At 39.4% G+C, this 17,026-nt stretch overlaps 1 protein-coding gene across 16 annotated transcripts in view; it reads right to left on the minus strand.

Annotated features, from left to right (window-relative positions):
* ANKS1B (ankyrin repeat and sterile alpha motif domain containing 1B) overlaps positions 1-17,026 on the minus strand; it is a 1,250,258-nt gene that overhangs the window by 41,755 nt on the left and 1,191,477 nt on the right. For all 16 annotated transcript variants that reach the window (XM_056114313.1, XM_056114308.1, XM_056114302.1 and 13 more), the window contains 2 exons: positions 13,441-13,569; positions 11,122-11,193 (listed from right to left, as the gene is read on the minus strand). In XM_056114313.1, the coding sequence (XP_055970288.1) occupies positions 11,122-11,193; positions 13,441-13,569 (201 nt within the window). The remainder of the gene's footprint in view (positions 1-11,121; positions 11,194-13,440; positions 13,570-17,026) is intronic.

A 17,026-nucleotide genomic window follows, 5' to 3' on the forward strand; every position in this document is an offset into this window, starting at 1 on the left:
GTTAGACACTGAACTATCAATAATGACTGGGGTTCGGGTGAAGATTCCTTTGGCCAAAAATGAAGCGAAATTAAGCAAAATGACTTCTCAGCATTTCTCTTCCGAGAACCAGAAGTCAAAACAAAGGTTGGGTGAGCAGAGTCTAAGAAACCACATGACATGAGCAGACAGTAGTGAGGGCCAGTCGAACTACTCCTCTATCAAGGAACACAGTCATGGCACTACCAATGCAACTCACACACCTGGCCTAGGTGTAGCCAGTTCTAAAGTGACTCCTTAGCACGTCCCTCCAGTGTGAGCACATTCCTAGGCAAGGGCAGAATGTAGCTAGCACTGCAGCCCATCTACACAGGCTCTCTGAATTCCAAGTGCATTCCAAATCCCACGGAGGGCAGGGGAAGTGATGGATTGCTGGGTTTCACCCCAAGAGCTCTGATTCTGAAAGGGCTATAGACTAAATGTGTGTGTGCCCCACAGCCATGCCCAGAATGATGGTTTTAGGGAGGTGGGGGTCCTTTAGGGGTGATTAGGGCATGAAGGTGAAGCCCTTCTGAAAGAGATCCTTGTGCTTATAGTAGAGTCTAAGTGAGTTTCTTTCTCCTTTTCATACAGTGAAAATCTGACTATCATCTTTCGCACTAAATAATTGTCCCCATCCCATAATCACTGAACCATGCCTTAAAGTAACACTGACACAATTAAGGAAAAGGAAAAGCCTCACATAATGGCCAAACACATTTAAAAAATTAGCATAAAATTGGCAATGATTATGTCGTGAAATGCAGTATCTATAGTCCAGGAAAATGCTGGACACTGAATTTGCCCAGACTTTGATCCTGAATTCCTGATCTCTAGAAATGAGTTACCTTTCCCCCAGGACATGGTGCTTCTCTTAAGGTAAAAGCTGGTAAGTCTGAGGGAGGGTCTGCAATTTTACATTTCTGACTATGTGCAGAAGCTTCTGGTGCTGCCAGTCAGGATTTACATCTTTTGAGATCTACTGCTCTGAAAATGTGCTCCATCACTTGAGCTAGAAGTCAATGCCAGATCTGTTCCCTGCTGCTATGCAAGTAACCTCCATTGTATCACATCCTACTTTAATTTAGAGGGATGTTGATTTATCAAAACACACTGTTCTCCACTTGTCAAGTTATCACCAAAGTCCTGAGTTAGCATTTAGCTACAGCTCTTGATCTTCTGAGCAATTAACACGAATTATTGAATTCTTTTGTAGTCTCTCAGGGACTCTGAATGCATAAAATATGCTTCACATAAAATAAGGAGTTCAAGTCATGAAGACATATTCTAAATTACTTTCAGAAGGGATGCTGATCAGACAGAGTAGCTCTGTCTAGGGGTCATACTGAATAGAGTTCCTCATGAAGTGTTCAGTCCCAGCTCTCCCTTCACTAGGAATACAATTAGAATCTGAGCAGACTTACCCAAATTCTAATGATATGTATCCCCTTTGACTCAGCCACTCTACAGTTAGTGGCTAATTTAGTTTTCATTTTTCTAATTCTTCTTTGGTCTTGGGGCAGTGCTCAGGGTTTACTCTTGGATGTGTGCTCAGGGATCACTCCTGGCAATACTCAGGGGTCAATATGTGGTATTGGGTGTTGAAGCAGAGTCAATTGCATGCAAGGCAAACACCCTAACCTCTATCCTATCAATGTTGCCCTCACAGTGGCTTATTCTAAGAAAATTAGCAAACCACTTGCAAAATAATTAGGTACAGGGCTATTACACATAGAATTGGTTACAATGTGGGAAAACTGGAATGACCTAGCATCCAGCAAATGAAATGAGTTAAACACATTTAGTCCAATGAGGGACTGGATTATTTGGTTCAGGAAAGGATTGGCTTATTGTTCAACCCCCACAAATAACATTGGGAATGGATGTTTATTGGAATAAAAGTATTTTGAAGTGCACTGAGTTTAAAAATAGATACTATAGTAGACACAGACCATATATACATACACATATCAGGAAACTGATTCCTACATAAGTATAAATGTAATGGAAGATTACACATGGATAAGGTGTTAACAACAAGATGCTTACTGCCTTTACCACTTACTGGGTGGCAAAATTACAGCTCTTTATCTATATATCTATTTTAAAGTTGAATAATAGTGAACATGTGTTGTTTTTGTAATAAGAAAATATAAAGCATTTTAGTTAAAAAGGCCAATTATAAATGTGTGAAAACCCCATTCTGGTTTTCTCAATCTATCACTTGTTGTGCAGTTTTGTGTGTTTGAGTGTGTGTGTGTATGTGTGTGTTCAATTTATGCTGAGTCCTTGAAAAGCTGCTTCCTCCTGGAGGCACCACAATGCTATGCCTAAGAGTACAGGAGTGTGTAGTTGGATCCTGAATTGGTTCTTCTTCTTCACAGTCATTTGGTTAGGCACTAAATCACTGTCATAGTTACTTCATCTGTAAAGTGGGTATGTTAACATAGCAACTCTTTTATACAGTGGTTGTGATGCAGACATAATTCAGTGTCTTGCTGGTGGTGAGTATCAGTGGTTTGCAGAATTTCCTGTTAGTCTGATATCTTTACAAAGCACAGCCATCAATGTCCAAAGAGGGTGAAAACGAAATCCATATTGGTAATCATAACTGAATCCACTCCCACCCACCTGAGGGATGGCAGTCAAATAGAAGCCGCAAGTACCACAATTCAGAAGAGAGGGCATCTGGGCGCAAGTCGATAAACTCAATCAACACTTTTAGAAAAAGCAGCACTGAAAGTCAAGACAAACTTCATGAACTCTCTCAGTAGAGTGATGAGGGTTTTAGAGAGGAGAAGAGGCAGCAAAAAGAGCAAGAGAAACAAAAGTGAAAAACAAAGAGAACTAGGGTATGAAGAGAATATGGGATCCAACAGTTAGGGGCAATTAGGCGTCTTAGATGTTGACTCCTACGAAAACATTCCCGAAAAAGCACACAGGAGCAAAGTTCAGCAAGAGGAAGTTATAATGGTGGCTGCTTCTTAGTATGCATTACTAGTTTAATACAGCAGCGTGCACACACACAGACACATGGACACACACACACACACACACTCACACATTCTGTGCATTACTTGGAGTAAGAGAGAAAATATCGTACGCTTCCCTTAAACTCTGGAGACAGGGTCTTTTATTTTGGGGATGGGGCTCCTTAGAAGGGCTTGAAGGCCAGGGTCACTCCCAGGGATTCCTGTCTGGCATGTAACAGGCTTGATCATTCAGTGCTCAGAAACTGCAGTGTGAGGCTGGAGTGGATGGTCTACCCAGCAGTGTGGCAGGGCCCCCTGGGTCACCCTTTTAGGTGGCGGCAGTAGTGCCAGGGTCTCCTGCACACCAGACACAAACTCTGACTCTGAGCAGCTAACAGACACTCAAAGAAAAACAGTTGTTGGGGAGGTTTTCTACAGCTTGTTCCTAAAAGTAATTCCTAGAGATATTCCTGAAAATGACAATTGCTTAGAGTAGGAATTGATGCTAGACTGATCATTGCATGAGTTTCTTCTATAAGGAAGGAGCTTAACTTTAATGTTCTCATATAAATCTAAAAATTAAACTATTCCTTTGAGCTGAGTCGATTTCCACTACTAATTTGTTTCTTGACAAACGCAGAAAAGATAGTCTTCATACCTCAAGCCAGGCACAAATATTTGGAAATCTGTATGTTTGAAATTTCTACTTTTTGGAGGGAGTTGTTTTGGAGCCACCGCCAGCAGTGCTCAGGGCTTACTCCATCTCTGCACTCAGGAATTAATCCTGGCAGTGCTCAGGGAACCATATGAGCTACTGGGGATTAAACCCAGATCAGCCATGTGCAAGGCAAGGACCCTACCCACTGTAATATTGTTCTGACCCTTGAAAAGTCAATTTTTTTTGAAGACTTAATTTTTAAAAATGAATTTAGAATTGTCTCTGGTTGAAAATTTAAAAATCACACAATGGGCATAGACTCAATGAGAAGGCTAATTACAGTTAAACTAAGGACTCAGATTTTTTTTTTTTACTCAGAAAAGAGTTTTTTTTCTTTTTTCTTTTTGGTTTGGGTTGTTACTGTGTCTGGCATATCAAATACTCTCGGTAGCTTGCCGGGCTCTCCGAGAGGGGCGGAGGAATCAAACTCGGGTCGGCCATGTTGGCTGCGTGCAAGGCAGATGCCCTACCTGCTGTGCTATCGTTCAGAAAAACTTTTTATTTTCTGTAATTCTTTTTCTTTTTTCGTTTACTTTTTAATTTAATTTATTTTTTTTTACAGACTTACAAACTTTTGTGATTACATTTCAGTCATACAATGATCAAGTACCCATCCCTCTACCAGTGCCCATTCTACACTACCAATGTTCCCATTATCCCTACTGTCACCCTCACCCCATCCCCTGCTCCCTGCCTCTGTGGCGGGTACATTCCCTTTTACTCTTTCCTTTTGGGTGTTATGGTTTGCAATACAGGTAGTAAGTGGGCCTTAGATTTTGGATGGAAAGGTTCCAAAGTTAAACACATGACTTATTTGCTTACTCCTGACTTAAAAATGATTTTAAAATATTTTCTTTCTCACACCAGGAGGGCAGATCTCCACCTTATTGTAACTGAAAACAGATATTCTATTTATTTTCTTTGTAAGAGGAATTACTTTAGTATAAGCACCTGTGAGCAACACTAACCAAGAACTGTGGGATTCGATAAAGCAGGATTTCTGACAGTATTAAATTGAATGTAATGGCCTACCACTTACAGCAGCAGATGTTTTCTAATGGTATATTTAATTAGAGAAGTGACAGAGTACTGTATATTAGTGATGATTGTACCCTGGGGCAAAATTCAGGGTAAGAGGCTGGGGTATACAATAGTTTTGCTATGCAAGACTGAGTTGTAGAACCTCATTGGAACCTCATTAGAACCTCTGAAGCAGGAGCAGGGGGAGAGAATCACATCAGAGAGAAGCATTCAAAAGCTTCAGAGCTGTAGACACCCTATTTAAAAGAGACAATTCCCAAGTGGATTTAAGAGCAAATTACCTCCTCCGAATATATAGTGGAAAAATTTCATTCACCATCACTTGATAATTCAGCCAATCTAAGCGTTGCTTTCCTAATTTTCAAGCACTTGGGAGCAAGAGAATGACAAGTTTTATAATTTTACCAAACTAGATACTTTGCATGCATTACTTGGTTGAACCAATACCACTATCATATAAGGCCCAGTTTCTTAAACTGTGAATCATGGCCCCATCACTAAATGTGGAGGGACTTGAAAAATTTGACAACAATAAAAAGTTTCTGAACATGGAATGGCTAAAAGTTAAAATTAATTCAAAGCCAGCCTCCTAATGTAGCCCAGGTGTTTCTGGCAGTGCTCCCTGCTATTACATTGCTGGGGGGGAAAAGGTACAGGCAGCAGAAAATGTTTGACAAGCCCTAATATAAGGCAGCTACTGTGTAGCACGTAGTGGGGATACACCATACATGAGTTCTTCTTTTGCGGGGAGAAATCAGACTTCTATGCAAAGTTTTGGGAAAGAGTGATAGAAAGAAAATTTTATTTTCTATGAAAATGTGTTCAGGATTTCAGCATTTTTTCTTTTGTAATTAATTTAATTATGTTATTATTATTTGGGCTGGAGCGATAGCACAGCGGGTAGAGTGTTTGCCTTGCATGTGGCCGGCCTGGGTTTGATTCCTTCGTTCCTCTCTGAGAGCCCGGCAAGCTACCGAGAGTATCCCGCCCACACGCAGAGCTTGGCAAGCTCCCTGTGATGTATTCAATATGCCAAACACAGTAACAAGTCTCCCAATGAAGACATTACTGGTTCCCACTTGAACAAATCAATGAACAACGGGAGGACAGTGCTACAGTGCTATCTGAAAAATTAAAAATTATAATAACAATAATATTAAATATTATTGTTATTATAATTTTTAATTTTTCAGATTTTTTAATGGAATCACCGTGAGATACATCTTTACAAAGCTGTTCATGATTAGATTTCAGTCGTACAGTGTAAGATTTCAGAAATTTTCTAACTCAGACATTTTCTCAGAGGGAAAGACTCAGTTTTAGAGAACAGCTTCTGCTGGGAAACCCACTAGAAACATAAAAGGCAGGCAGTGCTTTCCAGGAATGATTCAGGGAAATGGGTATCTTTCATGACCTCTCCTGCATTACTAACATCTTTAAAAATAGAAATGTTGAAAAGTTGTAGGACTAAGGAGTGAAATCATTCACAGAAATATTCTACCTTAGAGTGTGCTTCAAAATCAAGGTTTTTACAGAATGATCTATTTCATATGTGGATAGAAAGACACATAGTCAGGGGAGAGCAAACAGCTAAAGGCAACAGAGCCTGAGAACTGGTCCTCAGAAGAGCTTTCCAAGGAGGTGGGGGAAAGCTGATGGCAGGGAGCCTTGGGACAATGGTAAAGGGAAGCAGACCCTCTGCTCAGGGGGTGTGTGGTATTGGAACGTTGTATGCAGAAAAGCTTACCATGAACAGTACTGCAAATCATGCTGCCTCAAATAACATTTTTTAATCAATAAAAATTAAGATAATAACTCATTTAGGATCATATTTTGATAAAAGTCTTTAAGAGTTAAGAACAACCACAATTTTACTTAATAAACTATCACTGTTTAATGCAAATTCATATTTGCTCTTCATCACTAAACATAGTTCAGAAGATTCTTTTATTTTTGTAATGCCAGGACCCAAATGCAGGACTTCATAGATGCAGGGCAAAAGCAGGTCCTCAGAAGAAAATTTTAATACTGGTGCTATTTAAAGTCCAGGAGGGAAAAATCTTAAAATAATCTTGCATACAAATGTGACTAGCAGTTCTGGTCAACCCAACGCTTTTAGAAGGTGAGTGGATAAACAAGCTATGCTACAGTTATGCAATGGGGTATTACTCAGAGAAAAATAATGAATTATCAAGTGACAAAAGACAAGGAGAACTCTTAAGACAACTGTTTCAAGTGGGCATGTATGGTTCTAACAGATATGGCACTTGGAAAAAGACCAAATTATATAGAACCACGAAAGAGATAAGAAGTTGCCACTGGTTAGGGTAAGAGGTGATAAGAGAGATCAGGGATTTTTAGGGCATGAAACTATTCTTTTAGGGAAAGGGGATGTTGAACTATACCCAACAGTGTGCAGGACTTATTCCTGGCTCTGAGTTCTGTGCTCAGGGATTACTCCTGAAAGTGTTCAGGATTGAACCCAAGCAAGAGCCTTATCCCTGTCCTATCTCTCCAGTCCTGAAACTACTTTGTATGACACTATAGTGGTTGATAGACATTACGTATTTGTCAATATAAGGTATTTGTCAAAAGTCAAAATAGGGGTTGGAGTGACAGTACAGTGGGTAAGGCTTCTACCCTGCTAAAGGTCAATCTGGGTTCAATTTCTGGCACCCCATATTGTTGCCGTAGCATTGCCAGGAGTAATTTCTAAGTGCAGAACTAGGAACAACCCTTAAACATCACTGAGTGTGCCTCAAAAAGCACCCCCACCAAAAAAAACTCCCTCCCCCCCAAAAAAACCCCAAAACAATTATAAAGGACGAATGCTAATATGAACCACAGACTTTAATTAATAAAAGATTTGTATCAATTCCTAATTTGGACAGGCTTCCCACACTAATACAGGTGTTAATAGGCGAGTAGATTGTGATGGGCAGAGAAAGAGGAACTTTACATGGAAACTTTCTGTGTTTTATACTCAGTTTCCCCTCAAATCTAAAAACTGTTAAAGACTTCAACGAGGACAGACTGTTAGCTGAAGAGAGAGAAGGAATTCCTTGTGCACTGAAGCAGATGACCGTCTTTCCACACATGTTCACCAATTATGGCAGACTTGTAAGGAAAATAATATGTGCATTTTTGTGGGAGGAAACCCTGGAGGAAATCAGGATTACCTTGATTTCAGAACTAGAGGTGGCTTGTGAGAGAGAGGAATAGGTTTAGATAAACTTATAAATTTACTGGTTTTAACTATCAACCATTCCAAATATTTCTGAGAAGCGGAAGACATGAGATTCTTTTGGGGTAAAAGTGAACGGGTGAAAATAAGTCTTGTGGAAGATAAACTTTTCTATATGTGGGATATATAAAAACAAAAAAACTTCCTAGGCGAATATCAACTACCCAAAGGCAATAGAAACAAAGAGCAGGAGAACTGGTCTTTGGTAAGAAGCTTGCCACTAGGTTAGGGGTGAGGGTAAGTTAGGGAAGAGAAGATTAGGACAATGCGTGAGGGAATAGTGCCTGCCACAGAGGCAGTCTGGGAGACTGGAGGGAAACTGGGGGCGTTGATGGAGGGTAGTGGGCACTGGTGAAGGGACTGGTGTTGAACATGGTACATTTGAAATAAAATCACAAATATCTCTGTAACTTTGAAATTCATTGTGATTCAATTAAAAAAAATACATGAATTGGTGCATGTGGTTTGCTTGTGTAAGACCTGGCATGGTGCTAGCTCTCAAGTGCCATCTGGGATAATTCTGCTGCTCTGGAGTACGAGATGTTCAAATGTTGGTCTCTTCCACTGGTTCATAAACTCAGTGAGAGCAGAAGCCAAGCTGTAGTCCTCTGTGTTAACAAAGTATATTTAAGGAAATAGTGCTCAGAATAGGGAATTTATTTCTTATGCGGAAAGGCATTTCAATTTCAGTTAAAAAGCATACTGCAAAACTGAAAACTTCTTTTTTTCAATAAAAAGTATAAGCCAGGTGGAATTTTAATCTACAATTGATTTGGTCAAATGGTATTGCTACATATCAACTTTTACCACTGTGTCTAAAGTATTTCCCATAGACTTGATTATACTGAGATTTGGTGGCTCAAATCTACCATCTTGAAAGCAGAGAAATAGCAACTTCAGGTTCGAAGTGAAAACTAACTGCAATTGGAGATCCACACCAGGGTTAGTTGGAGAGAATTCTAGTTCACAGTATCAGAGTCCCAGATAAAGGTGAATTCACTGTTGCCACTCTTATTTCTGTATTGAAGATTGCCTGCAACTGATCTAATCAAGATGGGAACTAAGATATTCTAAGAAGCAATAAAGTTCCTGTTTTCATGTAAAGTACCTAAACAAACACACAAGGTAGCAAGCCATAAAAATGCCCAGAAGAATAGAAGAATGGCTTTTAAATGGCCTTTTTTTCCTATTTCATTTCAAGCAACAGACAGGTATTTAACTAAATTATTCTCCACTGAGACTATTAATACAGCTTTTCTATTGCTATCAGAATGGAATTTTCAGATCCACTTAATTTCAAGAAATGGGCTGAAATTCAAATCATAGAGGGTTTTAAATGGTGCCTTATGCTGTAGGACTATTTATGCTGATAACAGCATTGAAGTAGCTAGACCCAGATAATCTAGTTAAGAGTATTTAATCAGAGATGCCCAATGAAATTCTTAGGCATGTGCATGAATATCTCTAAAATTATGATGAAGCTTGAAAAATGTTTCCGTTTTCTCATCATTCATTGGTGACAACATCTAGATCAGATACATATTTAGAATACACATTTCCTAGAATTATAAAACCAGCATGAATCCTAAAGGGTTTCAAGTCCAGACATGAATCCTAAAGGGCTTTGAGGCCAGACCCACTGAAATGTGAGTCCCAGACCAGCAAACTAAATTAGCTGCTGTGTGCCTCTGTTGGCATTTAACCTAAGCTTCCATGTCTTTATCTGTAAAATGGGGATAATGGCTATACTCCTCTCACAGGTTCATGGCAAATTAAATGTGATGAATATGCAAAGCACTCAGCCCAGAAGAGAGAAGGCAGCAGTTTGGCATCTCAATACCTTTTAGCAGTTATGATAATGATGAGGAAAAAGGATCTCTAAGGCCAGGAACCAGAACTCTGAGTTCCTGACACACCAGAGATGTTTTATCTAAACTAAGTTTCTGGGATAGAGATTCACTGGAATTGGGAGTTTAAGTATAACTCTCCATCCAAAAAAAGCATAACTATTTCCATTTTTCTGCTACTGAACTGATGGAATGATTGAATCAGCAATTGTAAATTAAAGTCTTCAGTTTATGAAGAATTCAAACATTTTTAGCTTGCCATGAACAATGTATGCTACCTGTTTGCTGTAAAACCTTATAGCTTAGTTCACGTACTATTTTATAGCTTAGTTGCCTTTTTCGTGTGTGTGTGTGTGTGTGTATGTGTGGTGGGGAAGAGTGTATGTGAAATTGAACCCAAGGTCTCGTACATCTCAAGGCATTAACTGATACTGAGTCTCATTCTTTTGCCTCAGTTATATGCTTTTGAATATTTTTACAGCCAGAAGTGCTCATGTGAAATAAATTATTAACTACAATTGAGAGCAGATGAAAGTTAAGGAACCATGATCTTAGCTCTGGTTAGTTGCTATACTGAATACATCTGGTATTCTTCTTTCATACTGTCAGGTACATATTACTGTGTCGTCTTATCTGCTTTGAAGGAAGTAAGAATGGGGGGAACATAAGAGAAAAGGTAGAAAGGTATGTGCATAATAAGAGGTAGAAAGGTATGTGACATGTGTTTTGGTTCAGACGAGCTCTAAAGAATCCATCACTCCTCAATCACACTCATGGATCTGCCACTCCTTCCCTCATTTACCGTCCTTAAATGATTCAACTGGGTTAAATGTTTTTCTTTTATTGAAAACGATGGAATAAGTTAGATACACCAAAGTTTTATATGTTATGGTTTCAACACTTCTGTTATTTGCTAATTTTAGTTAACTAACATTTTTTTTTCAGTAAATATGTCCAGTGGGTGCTTAAAACGCTTTCTTGCAAAAAACTCAAGATCGTTTTTCTCCTATTCTAAAACATCATCAGTATATTTTCCCACTGACTTTAAATCTTCAAGAGTAAACATAACATGGCATAATATATCAAAGGACAGCTCAAACCATAGTAAAATAAACTCAAGTATAAGCCGGAACAAAGCCCAAACACCTTTTTTATGTAACAACAACATGATTCAGAAGACCAACAGATGAAGAAAATAGTGATCTGAAAGTGGCAATTTGTATCCCATACCCAGTATTTAGTATTTCAGAGACTAGAAATAAAATAGTTTGGCAAACTTACCCGCATTTTTGCACAGGCATCTTGAGTTGATTCTGTCCCCCTGAGCTCTTTTATCAGCATAGAACCTAAATACTACAATACAACAACAACAAAAAGAGCAGTGACTTTATGAAAAACATACACAAGTAGCGATTTGAAATCAGATTGTGAAAGTACTACCAGCGATATTTCCTTGCTACAAGCTGTCAAATAACTTTTAGAAACCAACAGTAACCAATCTTAACAAATAAGTGCATTTATAGAGAGAATATAGCAGAATTAACCACAGTTCTGGGAAGCTGTAATTGCTCTTGATAATAAAAGTGCAGCATTTTCTAAAGATGCCATCTTTCATATCATATTTAACTGCAAAATGAGGCATCTAAAAACATCCACCCTTTTTTCCTGAGGCAGCGATGTCTGCAAAAATAAATCCCACTACTCTCTGTGTAATTACAGGACTGCAGGAGACAGCTGAGAAACTAAGCAATGTGCGTCCTTGGCCTTGGTGTAGTAGTTGGCTGCATAGGTAATTAAAGTGAGGCTGCTCTTAGGACCAGATGCAGTTAGTTCTAGAACTTTTCTTCATTTGCAGCTGCACGCCCTAGAGGCATGCACCTGAGAAGGAGGTGCGGGTGGGTGAGGTGCTGAGGGGAGGATGCTCCTCTGGGGAATTGAGCCTCTGAAGCAGATAGATTCTTATAGTGGGAAGTAGGATGGGTGGAGGACGAGAAAGTCTCATTTCAGCAAGGATGGACCCCAGGCTGTCTTGGGACAAAATGCCACTCACCTTCGTGGTTCTGAGGTACCCCTGGGATCACTCTTTGGTACTCTGTTCCCTAGTCAGTTTTTTAATGCCAGGGCTAGCGCACATAGTACCGCCTGGGGCCTAGCTGCCTGGGGGCTACCAGGGCCACATGTGATGCAGTTCTGGGGCGGGAACATACAGTAAGAGGGACTGAGCCAGGTTATGCATCCCTGACCACTCTGCTTTCTCTCTGGCACTTGATCCTTTTGGAAGCTAACCTAGGGCTCCCTTTTTTCCTTCCCAATTTCCTTAAAAACAAAACAAAACTCTATATGATCTTCCCTGCCATAGTTTTCCATTCTTTCCCCCCATATCTGCACACTCTTAGGCTCAGTACTTGGGGGACCATGTGGTGCTGAGGATAGAACTAAGTCCTTCACATGCGAAGCATGCATGCATGTATGGAGCCTACTAAGCTGATTCTCTATTATATGTATTTATTAATTAATTTCCTTATCCTTTTTGGACCTCCCAAACAGTAGTCTGGGGGCCTGTGGGCATTCAGTGCCAGGGATCAAGCCTTCAAGCCTGGGGTCTCTGCATGCAAAACATGAGCTCCAGCCCTTTGACCAATTTCCTTTGCTCCCCCCTACTCCCACCTTTTTGGGGTATGTTTTAGGTTAATAAAAAATAATTACTTTAGAAGATATTTGAAAATCACCTAAGAGACCCTGGTACAGGGCAATAACAGGGCTGGGTACAGCTTTGCAGGCCTGCCTTGAGGATGTGCACAGGCTTTGAACAAAAGCACAGCAGACAGGAAGGAGGAAGGAGGACACCTTTCCTTCTTGTTGCTTTGGGAGAAGATCATGATCGAAGTCAATTCAATGCTTTAAGATAAGCAAGTAGTGAAAGGAGAAGCTAGTACTAGACAGTACATGGCAAACTACTATGCTGTTAAGTAGAACACTCACACCTTAATCTAACTAAGGGAAAGGATGGTAGAGAAATCCTTATGTTGAAGGTAGCCTTATGCTGTCCTAATGTTTCTTTTTAAGAGCAACAGTTCCAAAGACCTGGCCAGGGTTCAATCATCTTCCCTGCTGTGGTTATGACAGTCGTCACTTGCCCCCTAACTGATGGTATCTTTTTTTTTTTCTGATGGCATTTTTTGGAACATTTATCTGTTCACGCTATTTACAATTTTCAGGTGAACCTTCATCTCATTTTTAATCATATTAAAAAATGGACAACCCAGATATCTACTAATGATGATGAAAAAAAGAGTCTAGAAAAGAAAGTGGCGGATCTTTTGCTTTGAGATCACTAGAGTATGTCTTTGTGTGCTCTATCTATATTCACTTCCATCTTAACATTGCCTTCCAGAGCATTCCATTTAGAAGGCAAAACTATATAAGAAGGTGGTCAAAAGGACTTTAAGCTTACAAGACTAAAAGGTTACAACAAAGGAAAAGGGAAGAATAGTTTAGGAATTTCTATAATGGGCACTTAGTTGGATGTCTTTTCCAAGTAAAAGCAAACAATTTACACATACCCACTGATACCCAAAGACTTATTTTGGGGTAACTTACAAAAGCTTTGTAATCACAAGACTGGAAGATGAGCTTTTCTGGGTGATGTTGCCAGTACTGCACTGGAGTTGAGGCGGTGGCTTCATTTGGAGGTCGCAAAGTAATAGAAGGTTCTCCCCAGTCTCCTGTCTGAAAATCACAATTATTCTAGAGGTAATAGGAATAGCAGACAAAATTCATTCCCTATAGCTAACCTGAGTTCATATTATCCACATATATGAACTACACATGTGAAAATACATTTGGGTGTTTTATCTGTATATAAATGCCTTTACTATTTACTATGATTTTATATGTACTAGCATCATAGTCCCCAAAAGCTGAATTGATTTTTTGAGGTGTGAAATTTGAATTATTATATTTTTAGAAAGACACTCAAAACTATGTAAATTTAAAAATAAAACATGAGGATATCATATATTATTTACTGATTCCTAATTTTGTTACAACAGCAAAATAATATATTATCAGAAAGATTTTCCTTTCAGCTCTCAGACTTCACTGTTTGGAACTTTTGGTTTTAATTGCTATTATACTCAATATACTCCATTCTATAAATTTTGGCTCCCAAACAGAACAGGTGACCCCACACTGTACAGCTTGTTTTTATCTTTGGAAAAGGGGTAATATAATTATTAGAGTAAAATGTTTAGGAGAAAAATTTACTAATGGTTGACAGCTAGTTTTTTGTATCTGAATACATTTATGTTTCTATTATTCCACTGACAGTAATTAGACAAAGATCAAATATTTATCCATTATTCTTTTTATTATTTTATTGTTTTGGGGGACTAGACACAGCAGTGCTCAGGGATCACTCCTGGAGGACTCAGGGAACCATCTATGGTGCCAGGGACTTAATCTGGGTTGGTGCCATGCAAGGCAAGCACCCCTATCTATTTTAAGTACTACTGCTTGGTTAGACAGAAGATTTAAACTCCCAGTTTCATCTGAGGAGCCTAGTCATATACCTGAGCATCCTGAAGTACAAAGGCTAGCACATATTCATGGAGCAGTGGATGCTATAATATACTTGCATGCTGGGATAGGTCAAAGACAGAAGAATATCCCAACATTGTACTTATCATTTTCATGAGAATTCGTCTCGATCTGCTTTATTAATCATGTGAGCATCTTTAAAGCTAAAGGTGATGTTCACACGTCTTTTATGGGCTCTAGTCTGATTGGGTATTGTATGTAGGAGATTTCTACTCTTTCCACGTTTGAATTCTGATTTTTCAAAGTTCTTTGTTCTCAATTGGCTATCACTAAAATTAGACCACAGGCAAATTTCCAAAGTCATGTTTTCCTAACTGGGATTTCACTTGTCTTAAAGAATGCTAAGAAATGACCTTAGTGGTTGGAAGCTTACACAAAGGTCTCATGAGGTCCCAAACAAAATAAAACCTCCACTAGAAATTAAATTCTACAAAAGTATGAGCAAATGGGTTGACACTAGGTGTCTTAAGGAGGGAGAGTTTCAGGTAAAAATGCAAAATTCTGGAAACAGGTACAAGTTTTGTGGGAAAGAAAAAACTCACTAGTGTTTACTAAATTCTTTGAAAGGCTCTTAGAAACCCTCAAAAGTTGAGAATTGCAATTTCCCAGGAAGGGCTTAAGTAGGATGCATGTTTTGAGGAAGAATGTTTCAATTCTCTCTGTGCAGTCTGGGCTAAGTGGCTTCTGGCTGAAGTGTGTGAGCAATGGAACCATCTCTCCCCTCTGCTGTGCTCTTTTCTGAGCCCCTTTGTAGTTTCTTTCTAGTTGTAGCTTTACAAGTTCAGCTGGTTTGGTTCTCCTATCTTGTCTTTTGATAAAACCTTTCCTAGCAATTTAGCATTTTTGTCTACTTTATGACCCCTCATTGAATTTTCTGGAGTTTTCTAATTATATGGATTTTTATTTTGTAAAAGCAGTAATTGTTGTGGGTTAGAATTAAGTTTTTCTTCGAATTCCTATTTTGTACTTTTCCTTCCCTCTCAAACACTTAGCTAGTTTTTATTTCCATGGGCTTGATTTTACCCTCAAAAACTCAGATACAATTAAAAATGTTGGATCTATGGATTCCAAGTTTATTTGGAAGCTGAGTGTGAAAACCTTTAAATCAGAACTCTGGAAACATGCAGCTGTGAATCCTGAATTCAAAACTCTCCTCCCAAATCTACCCAGTCATCTTTTGCTCTCCCCATTAACTCCCCCTTCTCCCTCCTCCCTCGAGAAAGCAACAACAACAGAGCAAACAGGTGTTGTACAGTGAAGTCACAGGAACACTGCTGACAGAACAACAGAAGTTTGCACACAACTCCGTGGAATGATACAAGGGGAGGAGCTTGAATGACATCAAAAGATCCTTCGATCCAGTGTCTGCTGATAAGACAACTCAAATCAAGCATCAGATCTTCACGTAAGCTGTCAGTCATAGTTTAGCTGAAGTAGATCATGGCCGAGCTCAACAGGCAGTTTTCCAAAAAGCCTGAACAAACATGGTAGGCGCTGGGAGTACTAAGGGGTTGAGGGCAAGGGAGAGGAACGGGGTTGAGGGCGGGGGTGAAGCTACAGTTAATGGGGCCATTCCAGGTGTTAGTACATTAAGCATGCAAATCATATGCAAATTCATTCTTTCATGGTTGAATGAACTCAGGCACTTTTATAATTAAACTTCAATGTGAGTTCCACACACATACAGCCAAATGCTTATCCAAATATTTACATCATCCACATAAGTCACAGCAGCCAGCTGGGGAGTAACGATGCCCCAGCACAACCCACCTCAGTCTGGAAACCAAACCCAGCTCTTAATTGATAACCACTAGAAAAAAAAATCAGTGGCACATCCTCTCAACTCTGTGTAGGCAGCACCATCATCTGCTCTTTTCGGCTCTACTTTGTCCAGAAATTACACACCACCTGCTCTGAATCCGGGGGGGAGGGGGGAATCTGCCCAGGCTTCCCTATGTGCTCCAGGGAGAGATAATGATAGGGGTGAAGAACACACTCCTTCTTGAATTTTCTTTATGGCCTTGAAACATTGTTCTTGTCCAAATATTTTTAAATTTCCTACAGGGACTGAATTTACCTTTCTGGAAACACCAACTGAGGTTTCTGATACCTTGTGCTATTTCCAGAAATTCACTTTTGAACAGAGAGAAATGTGCTCCTAAGATGAAATAAGCAAGAAAATTATTTTTTTTATCTTAGAGATTCATCAGCTTCATTTTTTTCCCCTAAACGTTATATGTCAGTATATTTAGATGATTCAGCTTACAGGTAATCAAGTTCCTCTTTGGAACTCCTTTCATGGGAACAGGTGGTCTTGGCATTATATTACTGTAAAGGGCAGGTCTAGCCTTGACCCATCGGTGGGTTTCAGCTTTTCCTGTTCAACTGAGGGTGAAAACAAGAGTTCAGAGGACACAAATGTCTTAGGTCTCAGTCCTACTGGAGGCTGAAATACAGCAGAAATAAGTAACGTTACGGACTAGATAAAGCAGCTGCTTTGTGGAGCAGCAGCGGAGTCCAGAAATCAAATAAAGCTATTTTTGCCGCATATATAAAAATAATTTCTAACTGTGAATTCCAGTATCCA

This window comes from Sorex fumeus, unplaced genomic scaffold (genome assembly GCF_029834395.1).
Source record: "Sorex fumeus unplaced genomic scaffold, SorFum_2.1 ptg000003l, whole genome shotgun sequence".
NCBI classification, from domain to species: domain Eukaryota; kingdom Metazoa; phylum Chordata; class Mammalia; order Eulipotyphla; family Soricidae; genus Sorex; species Sorex fumeus.